The 16195-nt window shown below is 35.9% G+C and overlaps 2 protein-coding genes across 3 annotated transcripts in view; both read left to right on the top strand.

Moving 5' to 3' along the window:
* The window catches only part of LOC125233346 (ATP-binding cassette sub-family G member 1-like), a 59845-nt gene extending 50031 nt beyond the window's left edge, over window positions 1-9814 (top strand). Inside the window, exons 7-13 of the mRNA XM_048139330.1 lie at window positions 1128-1265; window positions 2232-2380; window positions 2596-2764; window positions 6005-6105; window positions 6515-6670; window positions 7176-7359; window positions 7673-9814. Of these exons, the coding sequence (XP_047995287.1) occupies window positions 1128-1265; window positions 2232-2380; window positions 2596-2764; window positions 6005-6105; window positions 6515-6670; window positions 7176-7359; window positions 7673-7827 (1052 nt within the window). The 3' untranslated portion in view covers window positions 7828-9814. The remainder of the gene's footprint in view (window positions 1-1127; window positions 1266-2231; window positions 2381-2595; window positions 2765-6004; window positions 6106-6514; window positions 6671-7175; window positions 7360-7672) is intronic.
* A 2564-nt stretch (window positions 9815-12378) lies between these two features.
* Window positions 12379-16195, top strand: part of LOC125233353 (ATP-binding cassette subfamily G member 4-like) — a 62545-nt gene continuing 58728 nt past the window's right edge. For both annotated transcript variants that reach the window (XM_048139350.1, XM_048139340.1), the window contains exon 1: window positions 12379-12655. In XM_048139350.1, coding sequence (XP_047995307.1) covers window positions 12538-12655 — 118 coding nt within the window. In that variant the 5' untranslated portion in view covers window positions 12379-12537. The remainder of the gene's footprint in view (window positions 12656-16195) is intronic.

Here is a 16195-nt window from a genome sequence, read left to right as displayed (position 1 = left end):
GATTTACTCCGTTTCCTTTATTCCGACTATTCCGAGTTAAGTTTCCAAGTCACGCGCATTCTACAGTATCCTATAAGAAACAATGTACTCGGAGATCTTCAACCCAATAAATCAAATATTGATAGTAGATTTGTATTAAGCTGATACACTTAATATCTGAAATTACATGAAAGGACAACTGCAGTCTGGTTAATTTAATGGGCTCCTTCATAAGTAGAGATCGTTTAGTCCGAGTGAGAATTGCTTTTACGACGTCAGACAGATTAATTAAAGGATGCGGGCTTTAAAAGGGGTAACGTTAACAAATAAAAGAACCAAATGAAATAAATATTCCATGCAATAACGGTAAATTGCCCAACTTAATGGATGCCAGCATAGACATAGGCTAATTAGGTAAATGGCTGATTGAGTTCTGTATTAAACCCGATTGATGAACATCTTGTTAAATCGCTTAGACGCAACGCAATATAGGTATACTGGCAGAGAGGAATCTGGGCTGACACAGTCATTTTGACAATCCAGCCTCGTTTCGTTGTGATGTCTTTGTTTACGTCGTGGATGCTATTATTATTTCACGAAAAAAAAATTATTTTACGTTAAATTATAACAAATGAAGCATGATTAAATGATTGTTAACTAAACCTAAAATAATAAGGGAATAAATAAATTATTTCGTCAAACGAAGCTTAATTCCAAATAAGTATAGGTACTACCTATAGTAAATACGAGTACGTAAGCTTCTAATTACAGGTAAATATTGATAGTCAACTTTATTTCAAATTACTTAACTATAGTCTGTATCTTTAGGCATTTAAAAAAGTGTAAACAAAATCTACCCTCAAAACGCTCCTTATGCCTGTTGAGGGTAAAATTAAAACATTAGACGACCAAATAAGAAAGTTAAAGACAAGTTGCTCAGTGGCACATCCGCTTAATTTTTCTATATGGTTGGTTAACCGAAGAATTTTGTAACTACCCGAAAATGTACAAATTATTTGTTAACGTTATTTTAAATACCTAAAAGTACAGGCCCACAAATACCTAATACAATGTCGTCTTCGAAACGTAGAAGTAATAATATGTGAAAGTTCCTTTCCCTTCTCTTATCCTTCCCTGTCTTGTTCCAGTGATGGAGGTGGCCTCGGGGGAGTATGACGTGGACCTCGTGAGCACGGCCAAGACGCTGCTGCAGTACAAGCCGGACGCCAACGCGGACGCCGCCGCCAGCTACGTGCCCACGATACCCGCCTTACCTAGTCCATTAGGTAGGCTAAGGCTACAAATATGTATATGTCACCGTAAAATTGTAAAAACCGTTAGTTTATAATTTCACTAGCGAGATTATGAACTAACGAAATATTGTGAAGCGTAACGTACAGTTCACAATTTGACGGATTATTTTTACGTTAGATTATAATCTAACGAAGCGAAACCGTCAAATTGTAAACTGTCATGGCGTCGGACGAAGCTAGCGCTCTGATTGGTCGGTTTTCTAGTAGATTGTTCTGTGGCCATAGAGTGACTGACACCAATAGACACTGCAATAACAGATGTAACGTATAATCTAACGTAAAAATAATCCGTCAAATTGTGAACTGTACGTTACGGTTCACAATATTTCGTTAGTTCATAATCTTGCTAGTGAAATTATAAACTAACGGTTTTTACAAGTTTACGGTGACATATACATACTAATATACATGGTGTGATACATATTATATGCGCTACAAACCTAAATTAGCTACTTTTATCTTCATTTGTAATGTTGAATTATCTATCTGTCAGAAAGGGAATATAAAAGAAGCAATTGATGCTTACAACGTTTTATGAATAGATATTATGGGTAAGGTCAATGTTGCAAGTTTCTTCATACAGGATTATTCCGTCCCCCGAACTTATTACGCACACATTTGATAAATTCTTCGACAAAGCAGCGATTGATTTTAGCTTCAGTAGTCAAAATCACGCGGGATTTTATAATAATATGTACGAAATAGTGTCTAAGACGGAATTTTTCACATTAATCTTATAGCCTTTAGAAGCTTGTCAAAAAAAATTAAGGAATGCCTATAACAAATACATTAGCAACAATTCTGTAACCAGCGATAAGTAGTTCGACGACAAAAATATGTGGGCATTCTTTTTAAGTTCATATTTGAACAGTTCATATGGCGACCTAAAGAAATTTAATTGTTTTCCAGATAACTCCTATATAATAAGTACATTTTCAGATATAAGTTCGGAGCTCAGATTCAAATCCGTTTTGGGAAGTACCAAACATCAGCAGATTCACAAGAAGACGATGTACAGACAATCTGGCCTTCTACGCCAAACGTGGATCTTACTGTACAGGAACTATTTAATCACTACTCGGAATTATGTAAGTTTAATACCTTAAACATACTCCCGTATTCTTCATTTACTTAATAAGTATTAAGTAAATTCACTTCTTTATACGTTACCCTACCACCGCTTTTATTAATACTACAATTTCAAAAATAAACTCTTCATTTTTTTCCTGTGTCCATCTTTTACCCAATATATGTGATTAAAAATGTTGTTAACATTTGTTAAGCAGAAATTATTTTTAAACAGTCTCACTTCATGCTCCGAGTGGCGTGTCACGTGATAATCGCGCTGATCTTCGGCTACCTATACCACGGCGTGGGCAGCGAGGCTAGCTCCGTGCTCGGCAACTATGTATATCTGTACGGATCCATGCTGCTGGTGGTCTACACTGGAAAGATGTCCGTGGCGTTATCATGTAAGTCTTACTGGACTAAAATGTTAACAGAATGGTGGCCGCTCACAGATGTAAGAAGCGCTTGGCATCCGTTAGCTCATTGGGTGGACGACATCCGGAAAATTGCGGATCACAAGTGGATGAGATTAGCTCAGGACCGGGACAAGTGGCGTACTGAAAGAGAGGCGTATGCTCAGCAGTGGGCAATAAAGGGCTGATATGATGATGACGAAAGACTTGTGTTGACCCTTATCTACACATACCTTGGCAGCGTGGGTAGCGAGGCAAACTCCCCGCTTAGCAACAATGTCTCCGTACTGTGTCCGTACTTGTACGGATCTATGCTACAGATGGTCTGCACCGGGAAGGTATCTGTGGCTTTAGTGACTTCTGTTAACCCTTGCCTACAATGCCAAAGGCAAGATCTGTACTTGGAAACTACGAGTAGGTACGTGCTAGGGCTTGTGATATACGTGTTACACGCGGAACCGTAGCTACGTAGCCTTAGCACCGGCGGTGCTAAGATCCCGTACTACACGGTCACGTCAAAGATACGTATCCGTTTCTGGATTCGGCTACGTTCCCGCGAATCTCGGCTTCGGCTCCTCTCCGCTCGGTTGTTGAAAGAGAGCTTGTAAGTGTCGAACGGACCCTTCGCATTATGTGTTATACTCGTGGTCTTTGCATTGATTTGATTCCAGATGTTTTTTTAAGTAATTACATATTCTAATAAACACAAGTTAAATTATAATCTATTGAAAATATTTCAACTTGTGCTGTCTTAAAGTAGTCACACTACTATGTATATAAATCACCAGACACCAGAGGACTTGGTCACTTTTTCTTTCATATGTGTAATTTATTTCGGTTTTAATTACATATTGGTATTATTCTGTTCTCTGATAACCAGACATTATGAGTTTGTAAAAAAAAACCAGAGGTGGTATTGGTGGGATTTTTGAATCTCACCGGTGCCTTGTTTTGTATGCAGCCGATGACTATTTAGTACGAAATAAGCCACCCGATGAGAATCAAAAATCGCACCTCAGGTAGGTACCTACTGGGTACCTACTTGGGGATGTCGATGAATATGAAAGTCCATCCAAATAAATATATTAATATCTCTTATTAATATTTACTCCCTAGTAAGAAATGCTACAGGTAGACCAATGCAACAATTTAAAAGTATTTTAAGTGAAATAATAATATACACCGTTGTTCATAAATATTATTACTGGCTGGACAACCGTCTTTCGTCGGTGAAAATACTAAGAAATAGTTGCACGTGCAGATAAAGATAACAAACAATAGTTTGCGGGCCATTGATAATAATTACCTTCAAGGCTTTGGGATTTACCTGTTAAGTACCATGTGTTCCTATTGTTTGTGAAGTTAAGTGAAAGCAAAAATAACAAACTATTTGACTACTTCGGATACTACCAACTATAAGACGCTGACTGTACATGTTAGATTATTTAAAAAAAGTTGATTAATTATAGTCTGTGTCATGTGAATGAAAATTAGAATTTTACCTATTTTTTTATATGTTGATTATACGCGAATTCTTTTGATACACATCTTTTACAATTTGTACTGGTCTATTATTTTTGCCTCCAACATAATATTTGCATCTTATTATTTTTGATCACTCTTAAAACTTTATTTAAAATGCAAAAATATGGAAACTGAAATTAAAAACTCGCCCCTTGCATTACATTCGGGGTCTTAGTGACACGCATAAAATCTACACTAAACGTCACGGTCACGACTGGATCCGATCTACGTATAAATAAGATACGTATCTCCGTGTACACGTAGCTACGTATCTTAATTACACGTAGCCGAATCACACGGAGCAAACGGAGCGGATCTCCGTTGCCGAGTAACACGGCAACGGAGATTCGGCTACGGGTACACGAAACACGGTCACGACCAGGAGCTCTAGTACGTGCGTACATGGCAAGTTATGTTTTGAATTTACATTGTATAAGAGTCCACCCTCTGTAGATAGGTACAACATGAGACCGTTTTTAGTGGACTGAGCCTAAACTTACCTACCTACTTAATTCTTATAACATCTGAGGTAATTTACCCTTGATTTTATTTAATCGCCTACTATCTAATATACGCTATAATATAATCACGGGCCGTATCTTATTTTAAAGATTAGGAATAACTTTAATATCAAATACGTTAACTGCCAAGGACATTATAGGCCACAGCTGCAGTACAACAATGTATTTATCAGTTATTTATCGTAAAATGCTATCGTGGATTCACAGCCCTGTCGGAAACGTGTAAATACTTATAACTTGACTCTTTAGACACCATAAACGGTGACTATGCCTTGTTGCCTGATAAACAATTGGTCATTATTATTGAAGACTTATACTTATACATATAGGCACAGGTAAAGGTTATATGAGCTAACAATATCGGTTTGCTTGGAATAGGTACCGATAACAAAGAAAGTGCCTAAATCGTATTATGGTCGTGTACAATAGGCTAGTTTCCTACTAGTCAAATCAGCTTCTTTTTAAGAACTGTCAAAACGATTTGCTAATATGGATTTACTATGAAATACTGAGGAGTGACGTCACGTTTTTATTTTTACTTAATTAGGCAGGTACGTTTTAGAGAACTTCCTTTAAATATGCGAAAGTGGAAATGACGGACTAGCAAAATTGCTGCGACTGTTGCGAGTGCATTTGACTTGGTGTCGTACATTCTGTGGAATAAATTGAATCTGGACAGTGGCGGGATTTCCAGTTAACAAGGCCTATATGGACATTTTGGTACGGTATCCAATTCATTGTTTTAAAGTGGCAAATGGATTGTCTTCTCCTTATACGCTCGAGTGCGGGGTACTGCAGGGGAGGTTAACTTCGCCTAAGCTATTTAATTTGTATAACGTTATTTCAGCTGCACTGTGGGTGAACTCTAAATTAAACGAGTGGTCAGGGCTACAATACGCTATTTCAGAGCGCTATTACGTTTGTACATTGCATCCAGCATGTTAGCCAAAGCACGGGTAGACGTAAAACTGTCTGTTATTCTGCGAAAAACGATGGTAGATTGTACCTGTAAGAAATGACTGCTCAGTTATGTGTCTTAGGTCCACTTGCACCAACCACTTAACTCAGGGTTAGTGGGCTGTCAACTGTCAAATTCCATATAAAATGGTGGGTTAACCCTCGGGTTAACTCTCAATTTTTGTTGGTGCAAGTGGCCCTTACTAAAATTACTTATGTTTTGTTACAGTTAACCTGGAGATGAATATACTAAAAGGAGAACATTATAATAGGTGGTACAACTTAGGGCCCTATGTCGTCTCTATTCTGGCAGTGGAGCTACCATTTCAGGTGGGTTTTTACTTGTTGTTTGATGGAGAGCATCATACACCTAGATATAGATTATCTCATTGCATAAGTTATAGCAATAGTCATTATCTTATTGAATAAACGATACGTGGGTCTACTGTCCAATAACCCAAAAGAAAGAAATTTTACTCATCCACGAAGTTTAACGGCCTTATTGATAAACGCACAAGCTTTAGTTAGCTAATAATCTTCTTTTGTCTTTATCTATCATATTAACTTACAAAAGAAAGGGATAGAAACAAATTCAGGCCCCTAACTTTTTATGAATGAAAGGGGGTTAACAAACACGTTTCAGAACGCATTATGAATCAAAGCAAGCAAATAATTTAGCAATATCAGATATATCTAACAAATACAAATTGTATTTAACGCCTACTTATTTTATTCGCAGATGATCTCTTGCGTGTCATATGTGGTGTTATCGTACTGGCTAACAGACAACCCCTTGGAGCCGACGCGAGCGACGCTGTTCTTGGCTACTATAGTCACGACCTCCCTTTGCGCACAGTCATGGGGGTATTTCATCGGGTCAACGACCCCTACTAAGGTATTTATTACAATTTGCTCTTGGTGTTTCAAATTGAAATAGCAATAATGTCTAAATATCTAAATAGAATGTGTAAAGACATCTTAAAAAATAAATACTTTTGTGTCATGATTGGAAAAACGGAAAAATATCACACTTCCGGCAGGACCGGTGTTCCCAATGATCGCACCGATGTTTGAATTTCGAACGCACGAATTCGCCGTTCGAAAGTGTGGAAAACGACGAAATGCTATTTTTGAAAAAGGACGGCTAGTCATTATAAATCTAGTGGTAATGTAATGACTACTCGTTTTCGATTCTGCTAGTAGAATATAAATCGTCAGTAGAGGAGATATTATTGAACGAAATTAAAGAAAATGAATGGTCGAGATTTAAAAATCGTCTCCTAGTTCGTATACTGTTGGAGATGTGAATTACTTATTCGTATAATTAAAAAAACAGAATCGCTCACAGACGTCTGTTTGATAAATGTACTCGTAGTCTTATATCTTTCTGTAATTTTCAGATCGCAGTGTTTATCGGCCCCATATTAGCGTGCCTGTTCTCTGTGTTCGGTTTCTGCTTGTCCCTGGCGGATACGCCCCTGGGTTTCCGGTGGCTGCACTACATATCATACTTCAGGGCCGGGTTCCATGTGGCCGTGCATTCTGTGTACGGCTTCAACAGAACCAACATATATTGTTCTAAAGGTAAAATTACCATCATCAAGCGCTTTTTCAATTGATATTCAATTGATATATATGGAATATACTTGAACATTGAATTTTGCATTACATAATTATTTAGAGGCAGAATAAAATTCGTAATAGGATAATACTAGATACATTATCTATTAATCCGACTGTAGCACACCTTTTTCTACTGCTGACTTATAAGTTTAATTGACTTTTATTGATTACAAAAAAAAGTAAAATAAGTAAATTTTAAACTAAGACAATAATACTTTTACATTATATGCTCTTATACGAAAACTTCCATACTGATAACATTCGTTGATTCCAGAATACTGTCACTACCGAACGCCAAGCAAGTTTCTCAAGGAGATGGACATGAGCCACATCGACGTGACCGACAACATGACCTTCATCCTCGGCATGACGGTCGTCATGCACACACTCACCTGCATAGCCTTGTGGTACAGGCTCAACAAGAGGTGAAACATTTCAACTGGTGCTGATAAGTAATTGTGATTTTGTAAGTCAATAAAAATTGCAACATTGTAAACAAACCATTCATGAGATATTCATATTCTAGTTCTATTTTAATGTTTTAGTGGTTAATTTTTACCGCACATATATTATAAATAGAATTTAAATTTGAATATCTGTCAGTAGAGTAATATTCACAAAAAACATACCTATTTGCAACAATATGCGATAAAGACAAGGATGATTCAAGAATTGATTTAAAACCCATGGATTTAGCCAGTATTTGATGAAATATAATGAAAATTTAAATACAAGGTTTGTTTACATTGTTCATAATGCTACTGATAGTGGCTTTAAGGAGAATTCTAGTTATTACAAATCTCGAAAACTGTCAGTGGCCTGTTTCACCACAGTGTCAATTTTACTCCCAACACTTAACAGTGGCATTTCGTACGTTGCTCGGCCTAAAAGAAAATATTCACGCTGAGTACATTCACGGACTTTAATTGTTGATCCACCTCCATTTTATACTGGAACGTCATAGCTTAACTACGCTTAACTATGAGATGTCCAGTATAAAATGAGCTAGAAGCGGATCAACAATTAAAATTAAAGTCCGTCAACGTACATACTAATCGTACTTATTGACCCAGAAATGGTTATAAAATTATCATTGTCACATGTCACACCTGCCATCTCGATATTTTTTCTGATTTTCGAAATCATCAATCAGAGTCATTGAAAGATAGATATATCTTTCAATGACTCTTAAAACACCTATGAATATGAACGAAATCTTGTCTGTTCATATAGACAACAAAAAAAATGAATTTACCCTTGAGGCAAGACTGTTTATCGTAAAATTTTCATAATCCCGTTTTACTAATTGATTGGCTTCGCTTTAATATTTTCTAAACGTTATCCAGTGTATGTGTAGGTATATATGTAATAATCAACTAGATAAGTAAATAAATATGTCTTTAAATCTTTTTTGAAGGGAGTCTTCTTATTTATGAAGGTTCCTTTACGGTTTCCAAAAATATGTTGTTTAATGATGGTGATATTGAGGACGTTATGTTGTTGTCACTACAGGCGAAGAGGTTCGTGACAAAACAAATATGTGTTTGTAATACTTATTAAAAATTTGCTCAATCAGCTTGCCTATTTAGATCTGAAATTAAAACCATGACGTTTTAAAATCTGTAACTAATGATCTGCAATGTTTTTACTTGTGTAGTTACACTTTACATGATCCATGCTTAGAGTGGTGATAGGTGCTAGTATACATAAGCTTTACACTATTTAATGTATATTTATGGTAATTAGATTAATGACAAGTATTAATTTAATCTTTAACAAACATCCTTATTGTTAACTTGATTTCATTGTGATTGTTTTACCTATTACCGTAATGTTTGTTTAATGTTTATGGTACCGATGAGTGTCGATATTTGAAAATTTGTAAACAGTTTTAAATCAGCCTGTTTTCTAGGTATGTTTTTATCAATTTACCCATGCCATGGGGCGAAAAATTGCCAAGATATCAAGTCAAGAGTTGAGGCTACATTATTCTAATAATTTTTGAAATACTTATAGTTTTACCCAAAAAATTTTGTTCAATATTTTATTAATGTTTCTTAATTAAATATCCCGCATAAATATATTAAATTTGTACCGCTAAGAAATACGTTTGTACCTACATTCAGCCGTAAACCTAATCATATTGTAACTGGGACAAAAAACATTACAATACAAAATTGTACAAATGTGTCTATATTAAAATAAGAGTATAATAAACAGGGCCCGTAACTTTCATGCCGATGAGATCAATTTGACGTCAAGCTACATATAGGTGATTCAAATAGTTCTCTTGTAATAATTAATCATTATTCATTAATAAATTTAATCGATTACAAATGACTTCAAAAGTAAGCTATTCATACGTGGAATAATTAATACCTACTCGATACGTGAAACGAAAAGGAAACAATTTATTTTGTTTTTATAATTTATTGAAATATGGTAACAAAACTGTTTAATAAAATTTATGTATAAAAAATAAACATAATTTAATCTACTTTTCAAGTATCAAGTAGGTATTAATTATTTCACACATGAATAGATTAGTTTTGAAGTCATGATTAAAATGATTTATGAATAATGATTAATTATTAAATAAAACTCTTGAATCATCCTATATGCAGCGTGACGTCAAATTTATGTCATCGGCATGAAAGTTACGGGCCCTGATAATAAATGTTATATAATAATAAAAATATGTAGAAGATTCATTATGCTCAAATGAAATAAGCACGTTTTCATATGAAATTCTTACATGGATATGAAGCAAAAGCACCCTTAAGTCCTGGAACGCCACAAATTAACATGCGTAATGATGGTTTTGACCATTAAAAATGTATAATGAGTCTCAAGTTAATCTGTAAGGTATTTTTATCAACTCTTATCCAAAATAATGGTAGAGTTTATTGTTTGTTAAATTATTGTGTTGTATTGAACTCGAATACTATACTTAAGTAAAATAAATAATGAAGTGTGTGTTTGTTTTTATTTAATATTTTATATCGTACCTTCCTTGTTTTAACCTATCTACTTATCCATTTCAAAAAATATTCAAACCTGCATATTGATTAGTAATGTTGAATTCAGAAACGGTTTATTTTTTAATTTGGTGCCCTCAAGTACCTAAAAAACGATATCCACGATGACTTTTTCGAAATGGGTGAATCAACTTTTCTTGCATTTTGCAAGAATTGCCCGTACTTATTATTAGCTCTACTTTTGTGAGTTTTAACCTGGCCATCGTGACTAAAGATACATTTTACATACCAGATTAGGGAATAATTTGAAAAAAAAAACATATGTGACCCAGTGGAAGAGAGGATCAGCTATGTCCGCTGGGTCACTGCTCGAAATAAAGTTATAAAATAGAAAATCTTATAAAAACATGATGTATATCTGTCTTTAATATAATAAGTATAAAATAATTACACTAAATCCAAATTAAATTTTCTGACCACATGTAGTCGAAGTATGCGCAATTTTGCTGGCAAAGAAAAGTTGAATCACCCAAATACATTCACGAAAAGGTCAGCCAGTAGTAAATATGTACCTGCACGTCAAACAAAATTTTGAGACAGTAAATCCTGTCCTGCTAAACCACATACCTAATATCTTTAATAAATTTAGAAATTTAAGTAATTATTTCATATTTATACAGCCTTCGCCATCGGGAACGAATTCCCAAGACTCTCATCAAGGCCTTCAGCGTAAAGGCGTCTGTGAATGCCTTGGCGTTGTCGACGAACCATCAACTTGGCAACGGAATGGTCGCAGTGATATAATAGGCGCTACGAAGCCTTACATAGTAAATAACTAACTCAAGGAGAAGAAGTCATCTGAAAAGTCCATAGGTACTTTTCGGGTACTTACCTATAGTTTTTAATTATAAACTAAAAATATGCACACTTGCCAAGAAAAGTTGCTCTTAAACAAATAATGATTCATACTACTCGATGATATGAGGATTTACTTATAAGTACCTACCTATGACATCAGGCTTTTAGAAAGTAAAAAAAAATGTTTTTTTCGTAACCGCTACATCGCGAATCGCTTGTTATGATTCCTTGTATACTGTACGTTTGTATGGAGATGCAGCCGTCCCTTTTCCTCTTAAATATACCTATGCAATACTTTTTATTGGGTACATAAATAGGCTTAAGTTACCGAGTAAGGTATCCAATTTCATCATCATCATCATCATATCAGCCCTTTATCGCCCACTGCTCAGCATAGGCCTCTCTTCTAGTACGTCACTTCTCCCGGTCCTGGGCTAATCTCATCCAGTTGTGACCCGCAGTTTTTCGGATGTCGTCGACCCAACGAGCCAACGGATGCCAGGCACTTCTTACATTTGTTAGCGGCCACCATTCCGTTAACATTTTGGTCCACCTGCCATCACTCTGCCTAGCAACATGTCCCGCCCAACTCCATTTTAGTTTGGTAATAACGAAACCTACGTCTTGCACCTTAGTGCGACGACGGATCTCGGTATTCTTTACTCGATCTTGCATCTTAAAACCGAGCATGGCGCGCTCCATGGCTCTCTGTGCTACTCGTATCATATGCACAGCCTTCTTATTGAGCGTCCATGTCTCGGCAGTCTCGGCACCGTAGGCCATAGTGGGCAGGACACATTGATTAAAGAGGCGAGTTTTCAAGCACTGTGGAATGTCAGCGGGTTTGAGGATGTCCGCAAGTTTATTGAATGCCGCCCAACCGAGCTGGATTCTCCTGGAGATCTCCTTTTCTTGGTGTGTGGTGTGTTTTGTCAACATCCAATTTACAATCAGTCATGTGTTCCTATACCAGCTTACCAGCAGGAACCCCTACGAGCAAGCCAAGACCTATGAGCTAACCAGGTTGACTATGGACATATGTCTCTCGTATGGACGATTGTTCGATACATCTATGGAGTCGGTATCAGTTGGTATTGCTAGCGTAGTGGGGGAACGACCGATATCGCTGGCTTGTGTTGCGCGCGCGCGCTAGTGTTGCGACCCTCCTCGTATCGCCTGGGCGTCATGCGCGCAGCTGGCGCAGCCTCGTGTCCTTTGTTTACATCGATCATGATTCTTTGTGTTTAAACTATGGAAACTAATGTGTAGTTCTGTGCTTATTTTGTGAACATAATCCTGCATCATGGCGTGTGAATCTATATCCTTGCAGACCACTTCCACGTCTCTGACGGAAGACTCTTCGCTTAACATTTCGTTTGAAAACCTTAACTATACGGCCCGACAAGGTATTTTCAACAGAGGTAAGACTCAACAATTAAATAAAGAAGATATAAACAGAATTAACTAACATAGTCTCGTTCTAAAATAAATATTCATAACTTGTACAAAGAGCTGCTATACTAGTTTATCTACAGTTGAACTCATATCACGATCGTGTGCTGAAGATAAAGGCGAAATTATTAGACTTTACGCGGCGAGAATAATTCATTTATCATAATTGAATTACACAACAGCTAATTTACAAGCGTATAAGCAGCTACATACTTACCTATAGAGCCATTAAGTATGACGCTTAGTAAATGAGGAGTATGTAATGCTTGACTTGCGACCCATATTTCACATATTTTTAATAGATCATAGCATAGAACCATAATGTGGTACTTGGTTGTGTAGGAAAGAAAGGGTAAGTAATGAACTAATTATGTGAAATGTTTTTTTTTGACATGACGCACCATGATTTTTCAAAATCTTTTTAAATGTATACGTAGTTGTCAGTTGTGGCTTATTAAGTAATTTTTTTGGTAGTTGTGCCTCCGCGAGAAGTGGAAAAAAACATAAGCGAAAAAAAAAACCTATTTTTTTTTATCCAAGTTCAAAGACATGAATGTCCTTTAAAAATATGCATTATGAATCCCATTTCATGCTCTTCAATTCTGAATTTATTTGGTTACTCTCGCTTACTTGGTTTAGCTAATATTTTAGTTTAAAAATTACCATGATTTTTTGACATTTTCGTAAATAAGTCTAAAACAAAAGAAGTTCGAGGGCTGATATTACGCATATATACTTATATAGTGTTCTTAGGGCCTGCCACTACTGCACCTCAAATTACAACCAAATCCCCTGCGGGGGGCAATCTTCTTAGGTTAGCCTGCTAGACCCTTTTAGTAATAACACTTTCCTACTGTCTTGGTAGAAGTAAATACTATGCAGATATTGTTACCTGTTTTTAAAGCTAATTTATACTCCCACACAAGTCACACAGTCATCTGATAGATTTTTTTAATGATTACCAGGGAGCGGATTCCAAGTACTTAGCTAGCTATTTAAATATTATTATGGATATGACTAGTGCAATGTTTTAAATACATGTCATGTGGTTTATAATAAGGTCTTACAATCTATTATTATTACATCGCACACCGCAAACTTCGCTGAATAATTAGATTAAATTAATGTTATTTTTGCAACAAAGTGCTTTCAAAGAAAAGTATTTTATGTGTATACAGGAAGCGCATTATTTTCATTTATGTATATATTCTTTGAGTCGTAATATAAGTTTTTACTGTGCAATGCGCCGAAGAAAATATAAGAAGAATAACTTAAATAAATAAAATATTTAAAAACTCTACTGCTACCTGAAATCCGCTCTCTAATGACTACACTACCAAATTATCCATCATTACGCTGCTAAGTAAACTTAGCCAGCCTCATACACTGTGAACTTAAATATGTATAGTTAAGTAACAGCTCGATTTTAAATTTAATATAGTTACATCGAATATTCACTCTAGATAAGTATTTATAGATGAGATATAAAGGTATGTCAAAAACAAAACCGCTTCTTTAAATAAATAAAAAAACCGGCCAAAGGCTCTTGACAGTCTTGACAGACAAACAGACAGACGTACGGAACCCTAAACACGTCATTTCTGATACTGATATATCCAATCCATATCGTATCTAGAGCTAATATTTGAAGCAGATATCTTACATGTTCGAATTGGGTCGTTAGCACATGTACCATTTTTTAACCCCCGACGCAAAAACTACGGTTATAAGTTTGACTTGTCTGTCTGTCTGTTTGTCTGTCTATGGCACCGTAGCTCCCGAACGGATGAACCGATTCAGATTTAGTTTTTTTTTTGTTTGAAAGCTGAGTTATTCGGGAGTATTCTTAGTCATGTTTCATGAAAATCGGTCCTCTATGTCGGGGATTTTTTCAAAATTTTAATTTTGTGGTTAGGTTATAAGATGGGTATATGAGAAGAGACCAACGATCAGACAGATCACCTGATGGTAAGTGAACACCGTTGTCCATGGAGACTCGCAACACTAATATAGGCTTGTAGAACCTTGGATCTATCTTGGATTACGATCCGACGTCATGTTTGCCGAGCGTGTCACTTCTTTTGCTATTTCCATATTAAGAGGGGGTCGTACGAAATCCTCGAAAAGTGCATTCGGCGTTTAACAAATGCTGCTCACATTTCTAAATGAAATGAAATAAAATAAATGGAGTTATTATCTTAAAGAGTGTGTCTACAACTTTTGACTATTCAGAATCTCTAATTATTAAAGGTATAATAAATAAACCCACGCAAAGTTGACCTAAAATGAGAAAAACGTATGTCGCCGTTTAGTAAACTTTGTTAAAAAAATTCAATACTTTAGTTATAACATTAAGTGATTCTAAAAGCCAGATAAATGGACTAGAAGTTTTGAGGTTTTTTATATTTTTCCTCTCAAAGGCAACAAAGAAATTTTACCTTAAATTTAAACTATCGTAAAATTTCCATACATTCGCCATTGCTGTCAGAATTCTCCTTTCGATTAGATGCCGTGAGCGGCTCGTCGGAGGCAGACGTGTCGCCGGTCGCTCCGCGTTGACAATTAAATTTGACAAATATTTTGACAGAAAATAGTGTACGTACACGAAAAACCATACCAGTGTAAAACTGTGCTCAAAATAAATAGGGTAAATCAAATATGTCAGGTGGAGATCCAATCTCATTTAAAATTTAAAGGTGCATGGCTTGTGCATAAAAAATAAATAAAAATATATCACATTATCAAAGAAAATAACGAACACAACCGAATGAGTATAAATGATTTCATTCTAGTTCGGTTAAATTGAAAAAAGTTTAATGTTTTGTTTTACTCATTGGAATACATTTTCATTACGCTGGTATTAACAGTACGTCATTTTAAAAATATATATGACAGTACCTACGTCAAATTTTGTCAACCAAACTTCACAGGTTGTATGTAAACAATTACAATTTAATTTATTCATACATATTCAGATACGTATTAATCGATTCTTACTTAGAATAGAAAAAAGGGGAATGCGAGCGGGTATAGGTATAGTGATTCTGGTTCAAATTTAATTGTGTATATAAAAAAAATGACTCAATTTCATTAAAGATTTACTCTGTGCATACCGCGAACACGTAACCGTAAGTTGAAAACAATAATAATTATAAATCACCTAAATACATCGTTGTTTACAAAGCGCTTGTTTTGAATGGCACTTCTCCACTCAACTAAACCAAATATTCATGGAACACCAGCTGGTGAGGTGACCAGCATAAATGACTATGAACAGCCGTGCAAAAATATCTGATTTTCTATAGTGGGCCATAACATAAGTATATGACGACATGTTCCCGGCAAAAATTTGTGATGCTCCGTGACCGGCAAAAACATCGTCTCTCTTTCTAGCGTCTCGCGAGCGTATAGCGTCGGGCCAACTGTATGGAAAAAGACGCCGCGTCAGCGCGGCTTAACCATACAGTTGGCCCGACGCTACGATCGCAAGACGGTAGATGTGGGAGGGT

Source organism: Leguminivora glycinivorella, chromosome 1 (genome assembly GCF_023078275.1).
Source record: "Leguminivora glycinivorella isolate SPB_JAAS2020 chromosome 1, LegGlyc_1.1, whole genome shotgun sequence".
Lineage (NCBI taxonomy): Eukaryota > Metazoa > Arthropoda > Insecta > Lepidoptera > Tortricidae > Leguminivora > Leguminivora glycinivorella.
Note: the sequence above shows the minus strand (reverse complement) of the source record. Positions and strands in the feature narration are given on the sequence as shown.